This window comes from Chrysemys picta, chromosome 1 (assembly GCF_011386835.1).
Source record: "Chrysemys picta bellii isolate R12L10 chromosome 1, ASM1138683v2, whole genome shotgun sequence".
Taxonomy (NCBI): domain Eukaryota; kingdom Metazoa; phylum Chordata; order Testudines; family Emydidae; genus Chrysemys; species Chrysemys picta.
The window spans coordinates 164832488-164854164 of NC_088791.1; the positions used below are offsets into that span (position 1 = coordinate 164832488).

The window sequence follows — 21677 nt, forward strand, 5'->3', positions numbered from 1 at the left end:
AAAGTGGAAAAAACAATTAAGGAATGATTAAAACTTTTCAAATCCAAGTAATTCTTACATCAGCTCTTTTTATTGCTGGGAAGAGTCAATTATTTAATGTTATCATAAAAACTATAGAGCAGCTGTTATATATTGTCTGTATAAATATTTTTTGTATGGAGAATACTTCGGAGGTTATTTAATAGAACATACTTTCAAAGTGTTGTGCATAGCTAAGCCTTTCTCCAGCAACACGCTATTTTATAAATAGTCGCCCATCGCAAATGATTTTGGCTAATAAAAACAAGCATGTTAGCAGGGGTTGCGTTCTCTGTGTGTTTTTATTACAAAAGCTTCTTCACAAAGTATGTAGTTCTGTTAGGCAGTAAGCAGAGTAGCTCCGCTTCCATGACACTTGCAGGCAGACACATAATGTAAACTAAGATAATAATTAAGGCAAAAAGACTTTTGAGAACTGAACTTTGCTAAAATATCACTAATTTTTCTTTTGTTGAAAATTGCTGGCTTTGAGATTTAATTTAATAAATTAAGGAAAGTGCGGGGGGGAGGGGGAAAAACTCCTATGCAATATGAAATGCGTACTAGGCGTAGCTGCCCAAAGAAGCTTCTAATAAGACAGTGGTGTACATTATACCTCATCCAGTTTGACGTTAGTTTTTTTTCTTTATCATTACTTTAAAAATCTTGTGTATGAAATAGATGTAATGTTTTCTGCACAGCCAACAGAAGCGACAACAAAAAGGGACAGCAGTGTTAAGTATTTAATCTTCCAGATTGAGTATTATTTTTATATTCCTTCCCCAAAATTAAAACTAGGTGTTTCTTCTAAAAATAAAACTAAGATTGAACAATTTAATATTTGTGGTAACTTTAGGAAGGCTTGAAATAGGTTTTTGATTTCTTTATAATATATTTAGATGGATACAGTGAATTTAAGAACTTGAGTTTTTATAATTTGCTAATATCAGTCTCACACACGCATTTGACAATCCATTGTTAACATGCAGTTTAAAAATCTAAGTTCAAAAAGGTTTTGCTTTTTTTCTTGAAATAATCTTCTACTGACGACCTTTCTTCTTTCCCACCCCTTTGCTCTAAATTTCCTTGGTCAGCGCACCCCACGCCCCAAATAAAAAGGAAGTTAAGGGGAAATGTATGTTTATATAATTTTGTGGTAACTAGTTAGAAAAGTTTTCTTTTTCCAACTGTGAGAATGAACAACTGAGAATTTGGTCTAGCGGTGTGTCTGGGTAGACCAATCTCCATACGTGGATAAATAGAACATATGTGAGTTGTTGTATAAAACTTACTATGGATTATCCAATTAATTTTTCATCATTGAGTCTTTTTAAAAAGGATGAAATGCAATCAAAATTGTTTTACAATACATGTAACTGCTACTGTACATTAGGCATATTGAGGGTGGTTTGTGGGCTACCACCAAAACTATACCAGATTTATTTTATCTGGAAGAATTGTGCAGATTTTTGTGAAAACATTTTTAGTGCTAAAACGTTGTTTAAAATATGGTCATTACAGCCAATACAAACACTGCAAGAGCAGAAAAAATAGTAGTAGTAATAGCTATATGTTGGTCTACTTCATTTTTAGTTATTTAATCCAGTTTGGGGGGTTTGTGTAGGAGAGATGGAACATATGATACTTTGCACCATCACCAAAAGTTTTATTTAAAAGAAACTGTTCTTTTATGGAAACAGGTAATTTTTGTTAAACTTATTTCTTAAGAAATCTGCCACATACTGGGCTTTTTTTAAACCACACATTTCTTACTTCTTAAACTATCACAGTAGTCCCGAAAGAGGCTTTATCAATGTACAGTAGTGAAGTGTGAACCATTTTTTGAGTAATAGAAAAATGTCAGGCAGAATTAACATCTGAATGAGTGGATCATTCCCCATTTTAGGGTTGACATCTATTTTCAACATACAAGCAGAAAAACCTTAGGTTGAGAATGTGCCGTGTGCTTAAGGTACATAGAAATCACAGACACTATTATTTCAATTGGATCTAGTATTTTTTACTTTTGGAGGATTACACTTTTTCACTTAGAGGGATGCAGTTTCTTTCAAAACAGTTTATATAGTATCCAGAAATTGAATGAGTTATACAATTCTGTAATTTAATAGCTTTTTCTGATCCTTTTCAGTAACTATGCTATTTGCCTGAGGGTACCAGCAACCTTAATTTCACTGTTTTATAACCCACAACAGTTAACACTTGACCTGGGTCATTAACAGGATTATCAGCAAATTTGTTTAAGCTTTTACTGACAACCTGAATTGCTTCAATAATATTTTGACTGTGCAGACAGGAAACTTCATGTAACCTCTCAATCTAGCATGAAATTAATTTCTTATGAAAATGACTCCAAAAAGAGGACCAATACTGTAAATCTGTTTACAGTACTGAGTTACAAATAGTCTCCATTTTGGTAAATAGTAAACAACTTGTAATCAGTCCCTCTTTCCAGTGTGTATGAGGTTTCCATGATGAGGTTTCATGTTTTTCCTCATTCATTACCATCTCGGAACTTTGCATAACTCGGCAATTAAATTACATAGCTTTATTGGTGTGAATATTTACTGTTTACAAAGAGTTATTAATACTAATGTGTTTTCTAACAATGTCAGCTGTTGCATTTTTTAAAATACCGGTGTTGTGTGTGCAGTGGCACGTACAACTGACTTTGCACATACATTTGTATGTTTTGTTTTAGTGACATTAGGAAACATTGAAAGTGCTGGAAATTTTTCTACAGCTATGAAAAGGAATTGTATGGAGAAAACTCCTTTTAACAAGCATTATCTTTCTCTGTCAGCTGTTATTAGATCATGACCAGTTTTGATGTATCATGGCATAATTCCTGAAGCAGTTAAAGTTCAGCGACTGTTAATTTTGTGAGTTTAATTGAAAAAGTGTAATTATAAAGGCAGAAATTTTAACAAAAATAGGTTGGAATTTGGAAGATTTAAACTGGTGAGGTTGAAAGGGCTATTTTTTATACAGCTGTATCGTATTCAAAGCTGCTGTGTTTTAATCCTTAGCTGTATAACCAGACAAGTTATGAGCATGCTTTAAAATTCATACCATGGCGTTTGTAAAATGCAGTATTACAGGGGGAAAAAGTTCAGTGGATTCTTTATTTTGCATGCCTGTGTTTACTGAGAGGTTTTAATACTTTGAATAATTTGTTTCCTTTTCTGTTTGTCACTTTGAATCTTTCCTGACTTAGCACATTACAATGAAAATAGTGTTAAAAGGAAAAATTAAGATGCTTCTCAAAAAAATTACTTAAAATGTTTGAAAATATCAAACCATGTCCAAATGTAAGGTCCTTCTCACAATTTATTTATATACATTTTTTCCAACAGGGATAACCTCCTCCCAAAACTTAAAAAAAAAAAAAAAAAAAAAAAGTAATAACCAAACAGGTAGAAGATTATTTTAAAATTTTTCAGTGTATTAAAAAAGCATATGCAGCTACAAGCTTTAGATCATCAGTTATCTGTAAACCTTAAACATGTATGACACACACCAAGTTTAGGCTGTTATTTACAGTAAAACCTTTGGAACTTCTTGATGTTTCATGAATAAATGCAATTTATTTGCATGTACATTTGGCACGAATATTGGCATTTGTTTCAAAAAATTATCATCCTTGGAATAATGCTGAATTCAGCAAATTTGCTGTCAGTAGGCTTGCTTTTGATTTTGTTTTAAAATATACAGCTTTTCTTCCAGGAAAGAATGTAACTACTCTTTATTCTTGTAATCCCCATTTGATGAAAGGTTTAGAAATACAGATGCAGGTGTTGGTTTTAGTTTTTAGAGATCTGGATTTTATCACCAGTGAGGGTCACTACAGAGCTGTTACCAAATGCGAGAGTACAATCTGAAGACTTTTAAACAGAGGCTGGTTTAGTTCCATTATGCATCTGTTAGGTTATTCATCTAGTTATAACGGTGTCCTAGGCTGCCATTTGATTTCTTTAAGAAATTATCGGGAGGAGCAGTGACATCCCTCAAAATTCCTAAAGTTCAAAGTTGTGCTCTACAGAACCAGAATTGTGACATTTATTAAAAAGTCAGACAGGCACCTAAACTACTGAATTAACCAGGCAAGTAGGAGGTGGTATGCATGTTAGGAAAAATTCATGGGCAAAGAACATGTATCTTATTAGTTCTTCACCTTGTGAGACACAATTCCAGCTGACAGAATTTGGTTGCTCCGCTGGGCATTGATGTGGGGATTCTCCATTGGGAAAGTCAATATCAATTTTTACTCTTTACCAGAGCTCTGTTTGTTATTAAAAGAGGCTTAGCTGCTGGAAAGCATTTACAAGAAGGAAAGGGTAGCAATAGTAGAGAGAAAATAAAGAAAAAATATGTAGGAAAGGGTGTTCTGCTATCACATTTCTTAACTACAATCTTATGAGATCTGTAATAGTAAAGTCCAAAATAAATAAATAAATAGCACTCAGCAAGTAGCACTCATGTGTTATGATCTAATGATAGCTGATGTAGAGTAAGGTAATGTTTGTTAAAAAGAGTTTTCCCTGTTCAGTTCCTTTCTATTGCTATAGAAAAGTTTCCAGCATTTTCATAATTTCTTTACTTACCAGCAAAATCAAGTTAAAAGTTATCAGTTTGACTAAAAATCCATTAAAGTGCTACAGCCATTTTTATTTCCAGAAACTTTAAATAAATGTAAAAAATAAAAGCTACTGTTGTCAACTGCAGGTGTATTCTAAATCAAAAACAAAACTTGTTATAAACTGCTTTATAAATCTACTTTTAAGACAAATTCAAAGGGCACAATCTGATTTTACGCTGGTATAATTAAGGAGCTGCTTCACTGAAATTTATGGGACAGGATTTTCAAAAGCACCTAAATGACATATGAGGTTTCAATGGGACTGGTGTGCCTAAGTCTGTTTGGTGTTCTTGAAAATCCCAGCCCAAGGAATTCTTTTACTAGTGTGAAACCAATGTGAAATCAGAATTGGGACCCACAGATTTCAGATTGCTTGTGAAACTCAGTAATGAATGGTGTGACTAAAAGAAATAAAGAACTAGAAATAAAGATAATCCTGTCTCAAAGAAAATGTTGGGAGAGAGACAAAAGAATTAAGCCCCAGCCTGAGAGACTGTCAGCTGGAATGAATGAAACCACACCAAATAAAGTCTTAAACTTGCAGAGATGTTATTAAACGAGACAAACTGTAAGTAGAAACTTTACTGCCAGCCTCCCTTTTTTCTTGAACTACTGTATCCTGCTGTTTCAGGCAAAGTATGGAGGGAAAATCCTATTAATCTGCTGGAAAAATATTGATGAAAGAATAATAGCAGACAAAATGAACAGTAGTAGAAACTTACTAGCAATTAAGAAAACAATGGGATGAATGTTACGGAATAAGGTCCAGTCAGGGCAGTTGAATGTAATATGTTATGGGAACAGTGAAAGCATTTTTTCTTTTTTGTCCAGCCTGTTTCCCACACCACATTTATATCCACCTCTTGATGGCAAGGACAAAAAGGTTACCTCAGTCCGCATGTTAAAATATTAATGAAAAGTCTGCTAGAAAGCTGGTCTCTAATGCCTCCCTGATTTTTAAGTACGTAATTGAAAAGTTTGTTTTGAATTTATTCGCTTAAGGAAAGAGAATGTTTTACAGAAAATGTCTAAGGAAGAGAATAACTATCTGAATTGGAAATTTTAAAACCACAAAATCTCCTTCACGGCACAACTTTCAGGCTTCCCACAAACTTTGCCCAACAGTAAATAACGAAGAGTGAAGTTGTTTTTGTGGCGGAAGTTCTGAGCTGAAACCCAATAAATACATAACCCCTATAGCCTTCTCTCATTCGCTGCATTGTTATAATTCTTAATTCAGTGCTGACAGTGTGCTTGATTCTGAATTAAGGCATAAATAAAACAGTTTCCCTGTCCCTAAAATGTTCAGGTGTTGTTTACATTAGCAAGCTTCATGGCTGTGATTCTTCAGCAATACAGCTCCACAGGTGCCAGTATCTGTAGAAGCTGCAGTGTAGATGGGGTTCAGGCATTTGTACCACCCTATTTAACACTTAAATGACAGGATGGTAAAAACATACAATCCCTGTGTATACTGTAGTTGCCACAGATGTCGTCATCCCTCAAGGGGCACTACTGGAGAATTTACAGCTACAAAGTTTTAGGGTATATAAGGTCTCAGAGTGTAAGGATCCAATCCTACAAACATTACTCCAAAGTCCAGTTAAAGAATAGGTGAAAGGAAGTGAGCATCTGTCCCAATGAAGGTGAGGGCTGAAGTACCCAGGGGAAGTAAGAGGTAGACAGCTGTGGAAAGAAGGCATTCACTCTGAGGCCAGAACATGATGGAGGGAATCTAAATCTCGTCAGTCTCCTCTTCTTCTCCATCACCCCTCAATCGCTCCTTCTCCCCATAATTTCTCCCATCCCTATTTATTCTTTACCTCCCTCTCCACCCCCTACCATGATCAGGTGAGCAAGGTAAGGCATATTCTCTTTCCTCTTCTACCTTGGGTAGGAAAATGTGATTTTTTTTTTGTACCTCCTACCTGTTCCCTTCCACCCACACACTTCTAATCAGAAGGGAGAACCTTTGGTCCTTGGTTTCCCAGAGGAGGCCATGGCGGAGTGCACTCAATCAGCAGTACGCTTAACAGTATCAGCCTAGCACTCCAGAGTGGAGAGAGGAGTGGCAGAGAGTGGGGTTTATGCACAAAGAATATGCTCAGCTGAAGAAGGGTGGGGATGTTCGATAAGGAAATACTGGGAGCTTACCATGTGTGGGGGAGGCTAATGGTCGGCGGTGAGAAAGCAGGAGGTTAAGGTCTGTGGGTGGGTGGGTGAGAATGCAACAGCCATATTAGCATTTACCTTTTCTTTACTATAAATATTTATATTTCTCACATGTGGAAGGAGCAAGAGAATGTTAGCAAGGTTTGGGTTGGAACAGCATCAAATTAAAGTCGGGGCAGTTCCATTTTTCATGTGGATAGCGCAGCACACATGTTCTGCATTAATTACCTCCATAAATTCAGTGAACTTAGAAAACAAAGAGAATAGAATATTGGTGACATCAGTGTATTGGAAAATAGAACAGGTTTTAGCATCTTGGTTTCCTCAACATGACACTTCTGGAGCTTTCTGATGCTATGAGCATGTTGTTCTCCCAGTTCACACCAAAACATTTAACCATTTGCCCTATGGATATATTCTATACATATGGGTAACTGGGTAAGAGCCAAAACATGTCAGTGCAAGTTGAAAGACTTGATTCATAACAATTTGTAAGAGAAGAAGAGATTCATGAAATTATGGGAGGTGCACTTGTCTGGATGGCCCTCTGAACGTATTGGCTGAGCATAGTTTAATGCATAGATAGATCTTACTAATTCTGTGCTTTTAAAGAAATGGCAAGGATTTTTTCTTGCCTAAGCTAACTTTGAAAAGCAACTTCTTCAAAAATCTGAAATAATGCCAGTGTGATTCAACAGTCACTTGCCCTATTAGCTCACAAACATTTGGTTATTTGGGTTCTGGTCCTTGTCTCAACAGACTCTGACATCAAAGCGTGACTGATTACCTGTAACTCCCACTGACTTCATTGGGAGTTGCATGCGTTCAAGACTCTTAGGCTCAGGGCCTTCAATGTGTTTGCAGTGCAGTAATAAGGAAAGTTTCCATGATCTGGGGAGCCATTCTAGGTGTGGATACTATTCATGATGAAATCTGTGCTTCCTATGGCATCTGCTGCTGTCAAGAGTTCTAGAGGCTGAGGCTGTTGTTTCTTTAGTTGCTGACACATTTAACAAATATGGGTAAAGTATTTTGATCTAATGGAAAGGGCCGCATCCTATGAGGTGCTATGCTGTGTGTCCTCAACCGCTATTGAAGTCAGTAGAATTTGAAGGCACACAGCATCTTGGAGATGCTCAGAATCTTTCAGGATGGGGCCTTTTGTGATAATACAGTAGATCCCAGCTTTATCAGATCCACAAAGGGCCCCATTCTACAAAACTCCATCAGTTACATACAAAGTTTCATACAGCTGATATCCATAAGTTATCTCAAGTAGGGAGTGCAGTTTATGACCACAGGAAGAATTTTAGGGCTTGATTGTGCAAGGTGCTGAGGCCCTTTTGGAAAGTGTTCAGCTCCTATTGAAGTCAGTTGTGTGGCATTTGGCACTTCATAATGTTTGGTCCTTATAGAAGGGTAAACTTGCCTTTTCCTAATTTCACACCTTCCCTAGTTCTGTGGACCTGATTCTGAATTCACCCTGGATTATATCAGTGTAATTCCACTAAAGTCAGCAGAGTTACTCCTGATTTAACACGGAGTTACAGTAGAATCAGTCCCTAAGTGTTTGGAACTTGAACTTGAATTCAGGTATTAAGGGATTTGGAAACAGCGAAAAAAGGGCAAGGGAGAAAATTTGAATGACAAAGCGAATACAGACATATTGTGCCCATTTGGGTTTGGAGTACTCATGTCTACTTTTTTTATTTTTATTTTTACTTTTTAAAGTACTGCTCTTGAGAAGGGAGGAAGGATAGGTTTAATTGACAGGAAATCTTTGTGAATTAGAATGAATTTTTTTACACAAAAGTAAGTTGAAGGTTTGCATTGCAGTGTGGGCCTCATTAGGCTCATCCATTCTTAATTTTTATATTCCTGGCATAATGAAAAGAACTGGCAGAATAACAACTCGACAGGAAATAGGAGGCTAATAAAACGGAAACTTTATTAGACCCATTTGATAAACGTTCTATTCCAGCACACCAGTGATGTGTTTTTATACAGTTGGAGAGTGAGTTACACACAGTTCTAGCAGCACTGTACTACTCTTGTGTAAAAGTTTCAGATTGGGAAAAATAAATGTACGTTTCTGGTGGTGATCTACATACAAATATTTTCTAGGCAAATTGTCAAAATAACACAGACAGGTGTGAGAAAATCCACCAGGTATCTCTGCCAAAGCAGCTCTCTCCTGACTGGCAACACATTTACTATTTCAGTGTTGATGCTTTCTGAGTAGAGATGCCTAAATGTGCCTTTTCTTTTATTCTGAGAGAAATAGGGCATGGTCTTTCTATGAACCACTGAGTTCAATGGGAATTTGAGGGCATTTGGCACTCTGTAGGATCAGGCTCAAAATAGATTAGTTTGCACATCAAATTAGTTTCCATCTCCATGGCTATCTTTTGAACACCCTCCATACTGAGATGAGGGGGAAAGTATTTTTAGCATGCAGTGAGCTCTCTGTTTTGCAGTAACAGAATTTTAGTAACTTTAATTCTTCTTTCCAAATGTTTTCAACTTTGATTTAAAAAAAAATACAATAATAATAATATTTTGCTCTTCTGCACCTTTAGTGTGAGGATTTCATAGTGTTTAGCAAGCCTTTGTAGGGGGAGGGGCACAACTGTCCTTTGTTCTATACACATGCAGGGGAGTTAGAAGGATGTAACTTGTCCCTTACTCACTTGTGTAGGCATCACATCTAGTGGGTATCAGAGTTGGAAGCAGAACAGCCCTGCGGGACATCTCCATTGTCTGTGCAAGTGGGTGGAGAGTGAATGGGCAGGAGTGAGGAGTGGACAGAGCCTTTGGCTACCAGCTAGCACTAGTTGAGCCAATGAAGAGAAGGGGTAGTGAGGAAATGTTTGACTGATCTGAGCCAGCAGCAAAATACTTTCTGTATGGAGCAATTTGGGAGTCGGGGGAAATTGTGATTCAGTCACCATTTCCTCCTTAGTCTGGTCCTAGGGCATTGCAGTTTATAATCTAGCTCTTTATTTGTGGGCATTTCTGTAGCGCTCATCACTGTGCTGAGTTCCCTCATTAAGTCCTGTGAGCGAGAATTACAATGAGATTCCTATTTCGGTAGCTTCTCTGATCGACCGTAGGAAGAACTGACTACCTGAATCTGGCTCCACAAGGAGTTCGGGAGCATTTTTGCTGAAAAGAATAAAACTCAGGGAAAAATAAAATTATCTTGCTCCTGAAGTACAAGGACAGTTGCCAGAAGTTGCAAAATATCAGTGTTGCAAGATTTGACATGTAATAAAAAGTCAATACATGATTTAAACTAATTTAGAGAATTTACCATATAATAAAAATGAATTTCTGTAACACTAATAATTTGAAAGGTAACTTGACACATCTAAATATGGTTGGGCTGTGCTTTTTATTTAAGGTTCATAGCAGTAACTTTTAGATTTGGGACATGGTTTATTTGTTGTGTAATGACGATCTTTGCTAGAATGATGGAAGCCTGTACCCTCCAGTTTGTTTTCTCTATCGGTTGCCGCTGCACTCAATTTTATGGCAAATTGTTTTTGTTCCCTGTTTTTGGATGTGGCTTTTTTTTTTTTTTGCTTGTACAGTTCTGTACTCAGCAGTTTAACCACAGATTGAAAATGGCATTGGCCAAATTTGTAATGCTCTGCACAAAATCCTATTTTGTATTGTTCAACATAAGAGAGGCATAGCAGAAAAACTGCATTTCTCACTACAATTGTCTCTCCCCAAAGGCTATGGCATGGCCTTAATCTGCCAGCAGATTTCCCCCGAAGGCCCACATTTGGAATGAGAACTGTAGAGCACAAAAGGCCAAATCTTACAGGCGACTGAGCGGGTGAGCATAAGAAATAGCAAGATTCTACTGGGGTTTCTAGGGCGCTTACACCAGTGAAGGATAGGTGGAGTGCAGCATGACCAGACACCTGGTATTCTCCCTGTGCCAGGGATCGAGGAGGCAAAGGTGCCAGAGCAACACAGTTGAACCTAGCAGAGTTCTCCTATACCAGGGGAATTCTCTGCTGGGCATTTGCAGCATGAACTTACAGCCCTTTTATGCCACTTGAGCAGCATAAAGGGGCTGTAATATCACTACAGAATCTGGACCATTATGAATATATACTCATGTAAATGAGTGGAGAATCAGGCTACTTCAGAAGTCAGCTACTTAAAAAGGATTTGGGGCAAGCGTAATTTAGAACCAAATGTTGTTTCTGAACACGGTTACTTGAACAGGGACATAGCATTGGTTAGAACTGTTTATACCAGAATTCCTACTCTCCAAACTGCTTTCTGTACATAACCAGAAATTCCATAGAAACCCTTTACCTTATTTTTGACCATCATGATGGTTCGTCCCAGATGTCTGTACACAATGGGGCATGTCTTCACTCTGGCCACAACCCAGCTTGTCTCTTTACAGTTGCCGTTTCCACCCAGAAAACAAACTTTGGGTCCAAATCTGAGCAACTGCAACTTCAGCTACTTCCCTTCTGCCTGTAATCTGGTAGTTTAGAGGTGCCGACCTTCAGACCTGTGCCCATAGTTGATTAAGTGTATAAAAATTCAGGTGCGGATTGTCTTGGCAACAGGGAGGCTACCATTCTAAAAATGTATGTCAGTATGTGAACAGACTCCACTCTGTCCCACCCCAAAACCAAATCCTGGCTAGGTTCCTGCTTCAAAGTGCCTTCTTTGCTTCCCAGAGAGTTACAAAGCATATTTTGGTTATGGGCATCCTCGTTTTTTGTGTTGGATAGCCACAATAAGTTTTTTCCCCTTTGCTAGCATTTTTCTAATAACTAATATTATTCTAAATTAACACTGGGTTGCCTAACCAGAGCAGACAACATTTACGTGTATGCGGTATTTTTTGTAACTGTGTTGGTTCCAGGATATTAGAGACCAGGTGGGTGAAGTAAATCTCTCACCAGCAGAAGTTGGTCCAATAAAAGATATTATTTCACCCGCCTTGACTTTCTAACCTTTACATGGTTGTGTTTTACTTTAACCTGAAAAAGTTGAAAAATCAGTTCTTTTAGCCCAATCAGTGATCCTTCTGAATGTCTTTCTTACCTGATGTTATTGGTTTAGTTTAGTGACTAACAAAGCTGCTGTTATCAAATCCTTGTACTTTAGATCTTGAAAATTGACTGTTGGCAGGCTCTCTCCTCCAGTTTTTATGAAACACAGGCTATCTCAGGATGATTCTCCTTGGCACAACATTTTGGTTAATTGTTTTTCCTTCAGATACGGAATGTATTTATTTTGTATTCGGTTTACTATAGAAGTTTGAACCTCATATCTTCCTTGAAGTGCTGCCTCTTTCAGATGGAGAATCTGATTCTGATCTCTGGCTAGTTTTACACCCAACTCTTTTGTCCTCTGTGAAATTACTCCTGATTTAGTGTGGTATACATGAGAACAGAAACAAGTCCATATATTTGGAGTTTCTGTTGTCAGTGGGCCTGTATATCAAACCCATCTCAAACCCCTTCATTTTGCTAGTTCCTTGTACCACAATACCTACAAAAACGCAAGCAGACTTGCATTCCATGTGTGTTATGTTCCCGTTCCAAGCTCTGGGAAGAGATGCATTCTGACAATTTAGCACAGCCTGAACTGAGGTAGCTTATTATGGTTTCTCTTAAATTGGGAAGTCAACTACTCTGGAGCCCAAAGCAGCAGGCAAGGAGGCAAGGCTCTTAGGAAAGAACATGTGGTTAATAGACAGCATTGCCGGCACGTTGCCATATGGCATAAATAGCCAGAGTGTACTGTACAGCGAACAAGTCCGTTATGTGAAAGGACTAAAGCCATTGAATTCCCAAAGCTGGGATTGTGATTGTTGCTCATTGTGTAGATCGCTGTGATATTTAAATACTGGCAAGCAACAAGGTTATGAAGTCCCTCTCACAGGTATTTAGCATTGTTTTAAAAACAGTCACGTGTTGTGGACTAGTGCAATGCACTGAGGTATTAGTGAGCTGTTGATTTTTATCTCTGTCTTACAAGAACACTTCTGCGCTCATTTCTCCTTGGTATGATATTGCCATTCTTTTATGACAATTGTATGCCAATGACACCCTCCGTTCCCCCGATGGGGCATAAACATTTTGTAGAGAAGAAAAACGGTTTAAAGCTGCGATATCTGGCATTGTATCTGTTCAGCTGGAGTCCACATTACATCTCCCACAGTAACAAACTGAGCAAAGAATTAAATATTGCAACGCTAGTAAGGCTAGAGGTTTGGAGGAATGAACAGCAAGTTCTTATGGCAACATTTTAAATAAGACTCCGGCTCTATAATACCAGCTGCCATGGAAATCAAATCTGTTTCTGAGCACTCTGTGATGTCAGAGTTGAGGAAGCTGAACATTGTGCAGGACTGGGCTCAGTGGGCTTAAATCTCAGAGTATTTAAAACATTAATGAAATAAACTTCACAACTCTGAGGTAGATAAATAATCCAACCATTTTAGGAGTGTAGAGACACAAAGGCTTGGAGAGTTTAAATCAGTTGCCTGAGATCACACAAGGTGAATCAATGGGAGAACTGTAAAGACACCAAGAGATATGACTCTCAGTGCCCTGTCCTAACCATTAGACACTTCACCCCTCCTCCCTTCCCAAAATTAGTAAAACAGGGAGGTTAGTAGCTTGATTTTGGAGATGCCATGCATCCACAGATCCCATTGAAATCAACATCTCTGAAAATCGGGCCATGTGTTCAGTGCACTTGCAACAATTTATGTCACCACTGACTTCACTGGAGTGGTTCCTGGTTATACTAATAGTGTTCTTGGATATAATAATTTCTCATACAGAAAAAAATATTGTCATGTAAATAGCTGCACATCTTAGCTACTTTTTCTCAAACTTTATGCAGTTCACCTGATTTTCATGTTAAAACGCATAAGATCAAATTTAAATATATATTTTTGTTCTTAATTAAGAAGTATTTTAATTGCATATTTAAAAACCTACCAGTCTGCCCTGATATACACCAGCTGAAAATCTGGCTGGATGTTTCTTTATATTACATTTAATGAGTTGGTCAGGTTGATTTTATAAATCAACATGCTGTCTTAGTATATTATGGTATATTTACCACCCATCTAATCAAATCTTTGAAGTGATTTCATTATGTGGGTCAATAGCAGGGGTGGGCAAACTATGGCCCAAGGGCCACATCCGGCCCATGGGACTGTCCTACCTGGCCCCTTAGCTCCTGCTCCGGGAGGCTACGCCCCGGGAGGCTACGTCCCGGTCCCTCCCCTTCTGTTCCCCCTCCCTCGCAGCCTCAGCTCGCTCGCTCTGCCGCCGGCGCAATGCTCTGGGCGGCGGGGCTGTGAGTTCTTGCGGCAGTGGAGCTGCAGAGCCCGGCCTGACCCGGTCTCTGTGCCGCATGTGGTGGCAACGGCGGCGGCAGCATGGCCCGGCTCCTGCCTGGCGGTGCAGCTGTAGCGCCGCTAGCCACCAGTGCTCTGGGCAGGGAGCAGGGTGGGTTGGATAGAGGGCAGGGGAGTAGGGGGCGGGGGTGTGGATAGGGGGCGGGGCAGTCGGGGGGGGCAACAGGAGGTTGAATGGGGACAGGGGTCTCGGGGCAGTCAGGAAGGAGGGGGGGTTAGATGGGGCGGCAGGGGTTCCGGGGGCAGTCAGGGGACAGGGAGAAGGGGTGATTGGATGGGGCAGGGGTCCCCAGGGGGGCTGTCAGGGAACAGGCGGGGTTGGATGGGGCAGGAGTCCTGGTCGGGGCCAGGCCATGACCCCCTCCCCTAACCGGCCCGCCATACAGTTTACGAAACCTGTTGTGGCCCTCGGGCCAAAACGTTTGCCCGGCCCTGGTCAATAGTCTCTACAATCTGACATATTATTTTGTTATAATCCAGTAATTCCTTGCAAAAAGATTTAGGCCACAAATATCTAATTCACATTTTTATTTGTCTTTGTCCTTACATTTTACGTTCTAGGAAAAAAATTCCCTCCCTCTAGATTTCTAGCATGATGGATCATGTTGTGACACATGACGTCTAGTTGTATCAATCATTTTCCTCTTCCATGCCTTTGTGCCGTGCATTGTGCCTGTTGCAGCCTAATAAGGTCTAGCTGAATTAATTGTTTGCCCTGTATTGAAGTATGTGGAAATGAGATTGTATGTTTTTGCTCTTCCTCTGGGCCTTAGGAAAAATGAGCTGAATATCTTATGACTTTTTTTCCAGTGAGCAAGATATTTATTTTTAAAAAAGTAATACGTGGCGGGGAGGGGAGTTGTATATTTCTAGATACAGGTAAAGATGTTCATTCTTTCTGGGAAAAAAATATCTTTGAAGGCTGTTTCTAGGGGGAAAATGTTCTGTCTTCAAATTCGAGTTAGGTTCTTGGTAACCTAAATCTCTGAGAAACAAAATTATCTCTTGTTAAAATTATCTGTGTTCCTATGCAGTGGAAGCCAGACTGAGATTTTCCAACCTCCAATATGAATCCCATTAGACAACTGATGACTCCACAGAGCAAAGGGCAAGATGTTTTACAAGGACAATCAATATCCCCCAGGTTTTTTTCTTTGATTGTTTTCCACCCGTGCTCTCTTCTTTTTTACCTCCCATTATTTAACAGAGAAGGAGAAATTGGCTGTGTTTATAATGAGTGGGGATAACCTGGTTAGACAAGTGAGGATACATAAGGCTTTCTGATCTCTTTCCATCAGAGATGTAACTTGTCAGTCTCTGCCCCTCCCAGCACAAAGTGATGGGGGATGTACAAGATTATATAGTACAAAGTTGATCAATAAGCTCTGCACAAAATTATCTACTGTTTCAGAATGACAGGTTCGGAGCATAGCTTTTGCCGCCTTGAATTTATCCGTATATAAATATTTGCGAGTGCTAGTGAATTATGTAGGATGCATGTGAAAGTGGTGTGTCTGGTGCTTCTGTTTTGAGGGATGGAAGAAGTGGAAGCAGGGACAAAAGGAACTGGACGTTAGATGAAGACCTCTATTGCATTCAGCTTGTGCATTCAACGTGCTGCAGATGATAACCTGGCTGCTACTGCTTAATACGGTGCTTTTCAACACCTCACTCCCCTTTGGAAGAATTCCCGCTCCCCCCCCAGATGGATGCTATTAGCTAATTTGGTTGCTATTTTTAAGTCTAAATTGCAGACTTTCTCCTGCTCTGTAATTTGTTTGTTCATTCTAACTTGGTTAATGCCATGCTAACTTGGGAATAGAGCTATATAAATGAATGGTATGTACACTAATGGTTAGGATGAGGGAAACTTCAAACATGTCATTTTTATTTGTGTTGATGTAAAGAGGCCAACTCAGACAATATATCCATACATGCAGATATCAAAGAAGGGGAACAACATGTGTCTGAAAGAAATGCAGCTGAGCCTCTTGGACGTGCAATCAAGTTAACTCCTTACCTGTGAGGTATAGGTTAAAGGGAGTGTGTTATAACCACAGGCTGTTTTACCTAGTGATAGCCATAAAATCGTAAAATGCACTGGAAAATCCAATGTGCTAGGGGTGGGTAGCTTATCCTGCCCCCCCCCCACATGTCTGTCATACCTATATGCTTCCCTTGTTTGTTTTCCCTTGAAACTCTGTTTCTTTAAATAATAATACCTAGCTTGGGTGGGGTGCAACCAAGCTAATTGCTGGTGTCCTCTGTGGCCAGTTTCTAGTGTGATTGAGAGGATAAAATGAACAACTCCCAGCGGTAAAAGACCTGGGATTTTGCTGATGGACCTGAAGCTCTGGGGATCGGGTGAGACATTGTGGTCCTTGTGGGCCAAGGTTGCAACCATTCTGCACCCTCTGTCCCCTCCTTCTATGAAACTATAAAGTTTCATACTCAAGTGTGGTAATTGTTAGCTACTGAGAATTTTTTAATGGCAACCATGGTAGGTACAATCTGAAATAAGTGGGGTGCTATGCGACAGGACTCTCTTTGCTCATCATTAGTCTGATAGAAGTGAGTTTGTGAAGAATGGCAGTTGGAGCTGGGCAGGAGACTGCCAGATCCTAAATGCTTAGTCAGGATGATTGATGGATTTGCTTTGCTGTCGAGCATTCTGACTCAGATGCCACAGCTCCCTGGAGCCCCAGGAATGTAGAGGGACAGCAGATGTTTTCTCCTTGCCCCAGTGGATTGACAAGATGGCAAGGGAGCAGATGCTGCAAGCGTCTGAGTACAGACCTGGTCCTTACGCTGCAATGCTGTGTACTGCAATGATGCCAGCAGACTTAATATTGGAGTGGCACGGGAAAGTGACCTACCATGATGGACGAAATAAGGCAGCCTTTCCCAGAAACCCACTACACCTACTTTTTTGTTCAGATTAAACTTAAAAAATAATAGCATGTAACCCCAATGGGTTGATTGGAAACGTGTACTCACCAGAGGTGCCTTCCCTGGCATTGTGCTACGCCACCAGCTGGTCCTGTGAGGGGATGGGCTCCAAGGTTAAAAACAGTTCTTGGCTGTCAGAGAAAATGGATCCTCCACTTGCCTGCCTCGCACTCTCCTCCTCCTCTTCAATGATGTCCTCCTCGTTGTTGTTCGAGGTTGCCTGGGGCTCCTTGGAAGTATCTCTGGAGTATTTTGGGGTAGTGGTGGGGTTGCTGCTGAGAATTGCATGCAGCTCCTCATAAAAGTGGCATGTCTGTGGGGCAGGACCAGAACAACTGTTTGCCTCCCTTGTCTTCTGATACGCTTACTGAAGCTCCTTTATTTTCATGTGGTGCTTCTGCGTGTCCCTGGTGTTGCCCTTCTCCACCATTCCTCGCACGATCTTGGCATAGATGTCAGCGTTTCTTCTGCTGGATAGGAACTCTGCCTGCACAGACTCTTCTCCCCACACAGCAATAAGTTCCACCACCTCCTGGGTACTCCATGCTGGAGCGCGTTTGCGGCCTTGAGTCTCCATGATCAGCTGTGCTGGCGAGCTCTCCACACTGATCAAACAGGAAATAAAAGTTCCAGAGGCTTTAACAGGGGAGCAGCTATTTCCTATGTACCTGGCTGACGTGCCGTGGAGTTGAAAGCGCTCTCCAGAGCGGTCACAGCAGAGCACTGTGGGACACCACCTGGAGACCAATTCATTCGAATTACACAATGCAGTGTCTACACCAGGGGTCTCAAACTCAAATGACCGCAAGGGCTGCATGAGGACTAGTGCACTGGCCCGAGGGCCGCATCACTGACACCTAGCCCTTGCTGCCCCCGGCCCTGCCCCCATTCCACCCCTTCCATGAGGCCCTGCCCCCATTCCAACCCCTTCCCTGAAGTCCTCACCCCAGCTTTGCCCCCTCCCTGCCCCCAGGGGGTGCAGGAGGAATGCGGGGTGTGGCGGGGGCTCAGGGCAGGGAGTTGAGGTACAGGAAGTGTGCAGGGTACAGCAGGGGGCTCAGGGCAGGGAATTGGGGTGTGGGGTGCAGGAGGGGTGAGGGGTACGGCAGGGGGTTGGGGTACAGGGTGTGGCAGGGGGTCTGGGCAGGGGGTTGGGGTGCAGGAGGGGTGAGGGGTACAGCAGGGAGTTGGGATGCAGGGTGCGGCAGGGGGCTCAGGGCGGGGGTTGGGGTGCAGGAGAGGTGTGTGGGATGTGGCAGGGGGCTCTGGACAGGGGGTTGGGTTGCAGGAGGGGTGCAGGCTCCGGCCCAGCGCCGCTTACCTAGAGCAGCTCCCTGCCTGCCTGCCTGCCTGCCCTGGCCCAGCTCCGCTCCAGGAAGCAGCCGGAGTCCCTGGAGGGGACGGGGGGGAGAGCAGGAAACGGCACCACGTGCTGCTCTTGCTGCTCCTCCAGCTACCTCCCCCAAAGTTCCCATTGGCCACGGTTCCCCTTTCCCGGCCAATGGGAGCTGTGTGGGGAGATGCCTGGAAAGGACAGCACGGAGCCCTCTACTCTCCTCCTTCCCCCCCTCCCCCCCGGGGCTGCAGAAACATAGTTCCAGCCACTTCAGGGAGCGGTGCAGGGCTCGCGGTGCCACGGGGTAGACAGAGGGGCGGGAGGTGCGGGGAGCTTGGCGGGCCACACGAAAGAACCAGTGGGCTGCGTGTTTGAGATCCCTGATCTACACTATCCCCATGTCGACCCGTAGACGTCGAATCAAGTGCTACGCCTCTCATGGAGGTGGAGTACAGAAGTTGACTCTACAGGCCACTTAGGTTGGCGGAAGGGACTCATAGTGTAGATACACACAATATTAGTTCGACTTAACGCGGCTTATGTCATCCTAAATTTGTAGTGTAGACCAGGCCTTCGAAAAAATGAAATAAGTCAGAATGTAATTTTCTTAAAAAATGTGTATGTAATTGTAAGGGAAATACTTTTGTTTTCACAGACTGGAGAATAACTCATTCACTGAGGAATAACATAATTGTGAAAATATATTTATATCCTTATAATGATGTATTGTTTTTGTCTATTTCTGAGTTCATACACCCATTTTTTCCCACCCCTTCCTCTCCCCCCCATTTGGCACCTTTAAAAAAAATGTTTTAATTGCTTTTTTTCTTAGTAATGGCCATAATTACATAGCAAGTCATGAGGGATGCCAAAATTAATGCAGATAGCTCTACTTAACAGATTTATAGATAATTTCAGGGTTTTCCACCTCCTAATCCCATTCCTCTTCTATCTCTGAGCACCAATGCCTTCACCATTTGGTCCTGGGAACAGTGACAACCCTTCAGGCTTAAAAACAGAAGACCCCTACAACATAACTGCCTAGATTGTTATGTGGTTATTTCTTTTTGAAAGATCCATCATACTGAGATGTTAAAATGCCCTTGTATGTGGAATGAAATGTCTTCCTTTTGTCATTGTCAGTAGTTTTTATATTTAAAACAAATATCCCTAATTGTAAATGATAAATATTAGAGATGCATGGATCCCTGTTGTTGTGTATTAATATGTCTCATTGGCTGGTGCTAATGTTAAGACTGACAGTGATTCGTTGTCACTAATGTGTATTGGTTCATCTGTCCTGATTCATGTTAATAAATAAATGTGTGGTTTGTGGAGCTATGTGATCAATTACTTGTAGACTCTAGTCAAATGGAATAAAACTCTTGTTTTTGCAAAATAGCAGTATCAGGGAGTAATGGGCTTTATTGGATCTATTTTAGAGCTTAAAAGAACCTCATTTCATTAATTAGATACTTTTCATTTCAAAGGTATTCCAAAATAAAATCTGCACTCTTCTAGTAAAAGGTTAAAAGAAAAAGGAATACCCTGACGATAGCTATCCAGTGGCAGTTTTCTTAAAGTTAAAGCACTGTGGTTTAAAAAAAAATCTAATATTTTACTTAATAAAATTTTAGAAAATACTCCATTAGTGCAAGATGATTCGGAGAATCAATCTGATCAGAAGGCAGAAAGGGTAAAGCCCTTAGACAGCATTTATTACTTATTTTTGTATGCTGAGAAAATTATATATGGGAAAATGTAAGATTTTATTTTTAATCAAATAAAGATTTAAATATTCACATCTCACCTATGTAGTTAGATGCGTTGACCCAAATTTCAGGCGTATGAGGGGAGAACCTTGTACTGTATGCCTCAGATAGACCAGCTCAATTTCCTCCCTCTTTCTTCCCTCCTCTCCCCTCCCCGCTGTAATGAATTTGGACAGAGATCCACCCATTGCTTAGTTTTGCCAATTACTTTAAAAGTTCTACCTCCTCTCTACTTACAATGTTTTAATATAGACAAGCTGATCTTTTTAATCTCTTTCATGTAGTAAACCATCAGGCCACCTGAACAAATCAACCACTTCATGAGGTCCCCAAATAAACAGATCTTTTAGTAGAGAGTAACTGTGGTTAAAGGGACAGAGGCAAATTTAAACTCATTCTTCTTCATTTTGTCTTCTTTTATAGTTAATCTGCTGGATTCAAAAGCAATTCAAGGGGAGCTGGGCTGGATCTCCTACCCATCACATGGGGTGAGTTCATTAGACTGTGAAATGGGAAAGTGCTGCTACAGATCAATGTGCTATTTAACTATTGTTTCCTCTTCAGAGAATGCTATGCTGGGGCTCTTTGGAGCTTCAAAAATAATCTATTCTAAATTTGAAATTAGGGTTTGTTCTGTATTACTATGGTACCTTTTCATTAGAACATACATCATACTGCATGTAATGCCCATGGTGAGGTCACCCTTAATGGAAAGAATTAAAGGGGTGGGGCTTCCCCATTTTATGCAAATTGTCTTTAAATCTTCCTGCCTGTATGATGTGCATTTCTAACATGTAGTGTGGAACTATTCTGCTTAGTGATGCTCTTAGATGAACTAGAACTGACATGGAAATGTGTAGACCAATTTTCAGCAGATGTCACAAATGTCTATATTGTGGGTTTTTGTTTTTTGTTTTTGCTGACTTGTTCTAAAGGTGCTGTTCTCTCTGTGGTAAAAGTTAGGCAAATGTCTGGATACATTTCTTATGTGTTTTATTGTATGTTTTCTAATATTGTCTAGAACAAATTAAACCGGATCTCTTATTTGTAACTCTGAAATTGTCTAGTGTTAGGATTCCTATACTTCTAGTTTTTAATTTTTTTGAAGCAAAAGAAAGAGACACAAATTCTGTTTGTTTTTTTAATACTTGATTTATGGTTTACCAAACTTTTACCTCTTTATTTGTTATCACAGCTACTAAAGGAGAGGTCACCCATTTGATAGCTTAAACTTTATGATTTCCCAGTAGGTAAAAGAAACTCCAGAACTCCTGTATCGCAATGGAGGATGGTTCACCTGAGTACATTTTAAAAAAGATTCTTTGCACAGTCAGTTTTAAAATCCCAAGTAAAGAA

General features: G+C 40.5%; 1 protein-coding gene across 21 annotated transcripts in view; it reads left to right on the forward strand.

The window, feature by feature from the left end:
• EPHA3 (EPH receptor A3) overlaps nt 1-21677 on the forward strand; it is a 469948-nt gene that overhangs the window by 158359 nt on the left and 289912 nt on the right. For 20 of the 21 annotated variants that reach the window (XM_065588996.1, XM_065588965.1, XM_065589035.1 and 17 more), the window contains one exon: nt 20745-20809. The exons of the other annotated variant lie outside the window; for it this stretch is intronic. Coding sequence is in view for 3 of the 20 variants with exons in the window: in XM_065588944.1 (XP_065445016.1) it covers nt 20745-20809 (65 nt within the window). In the remaining 17 variants the exon portion in view is untranslated. The remainder of the gene's footprint in view (nt 1-20744; nt 20810-21677) is intronic. 21 annotated transcript variants of the gene reach the window in all.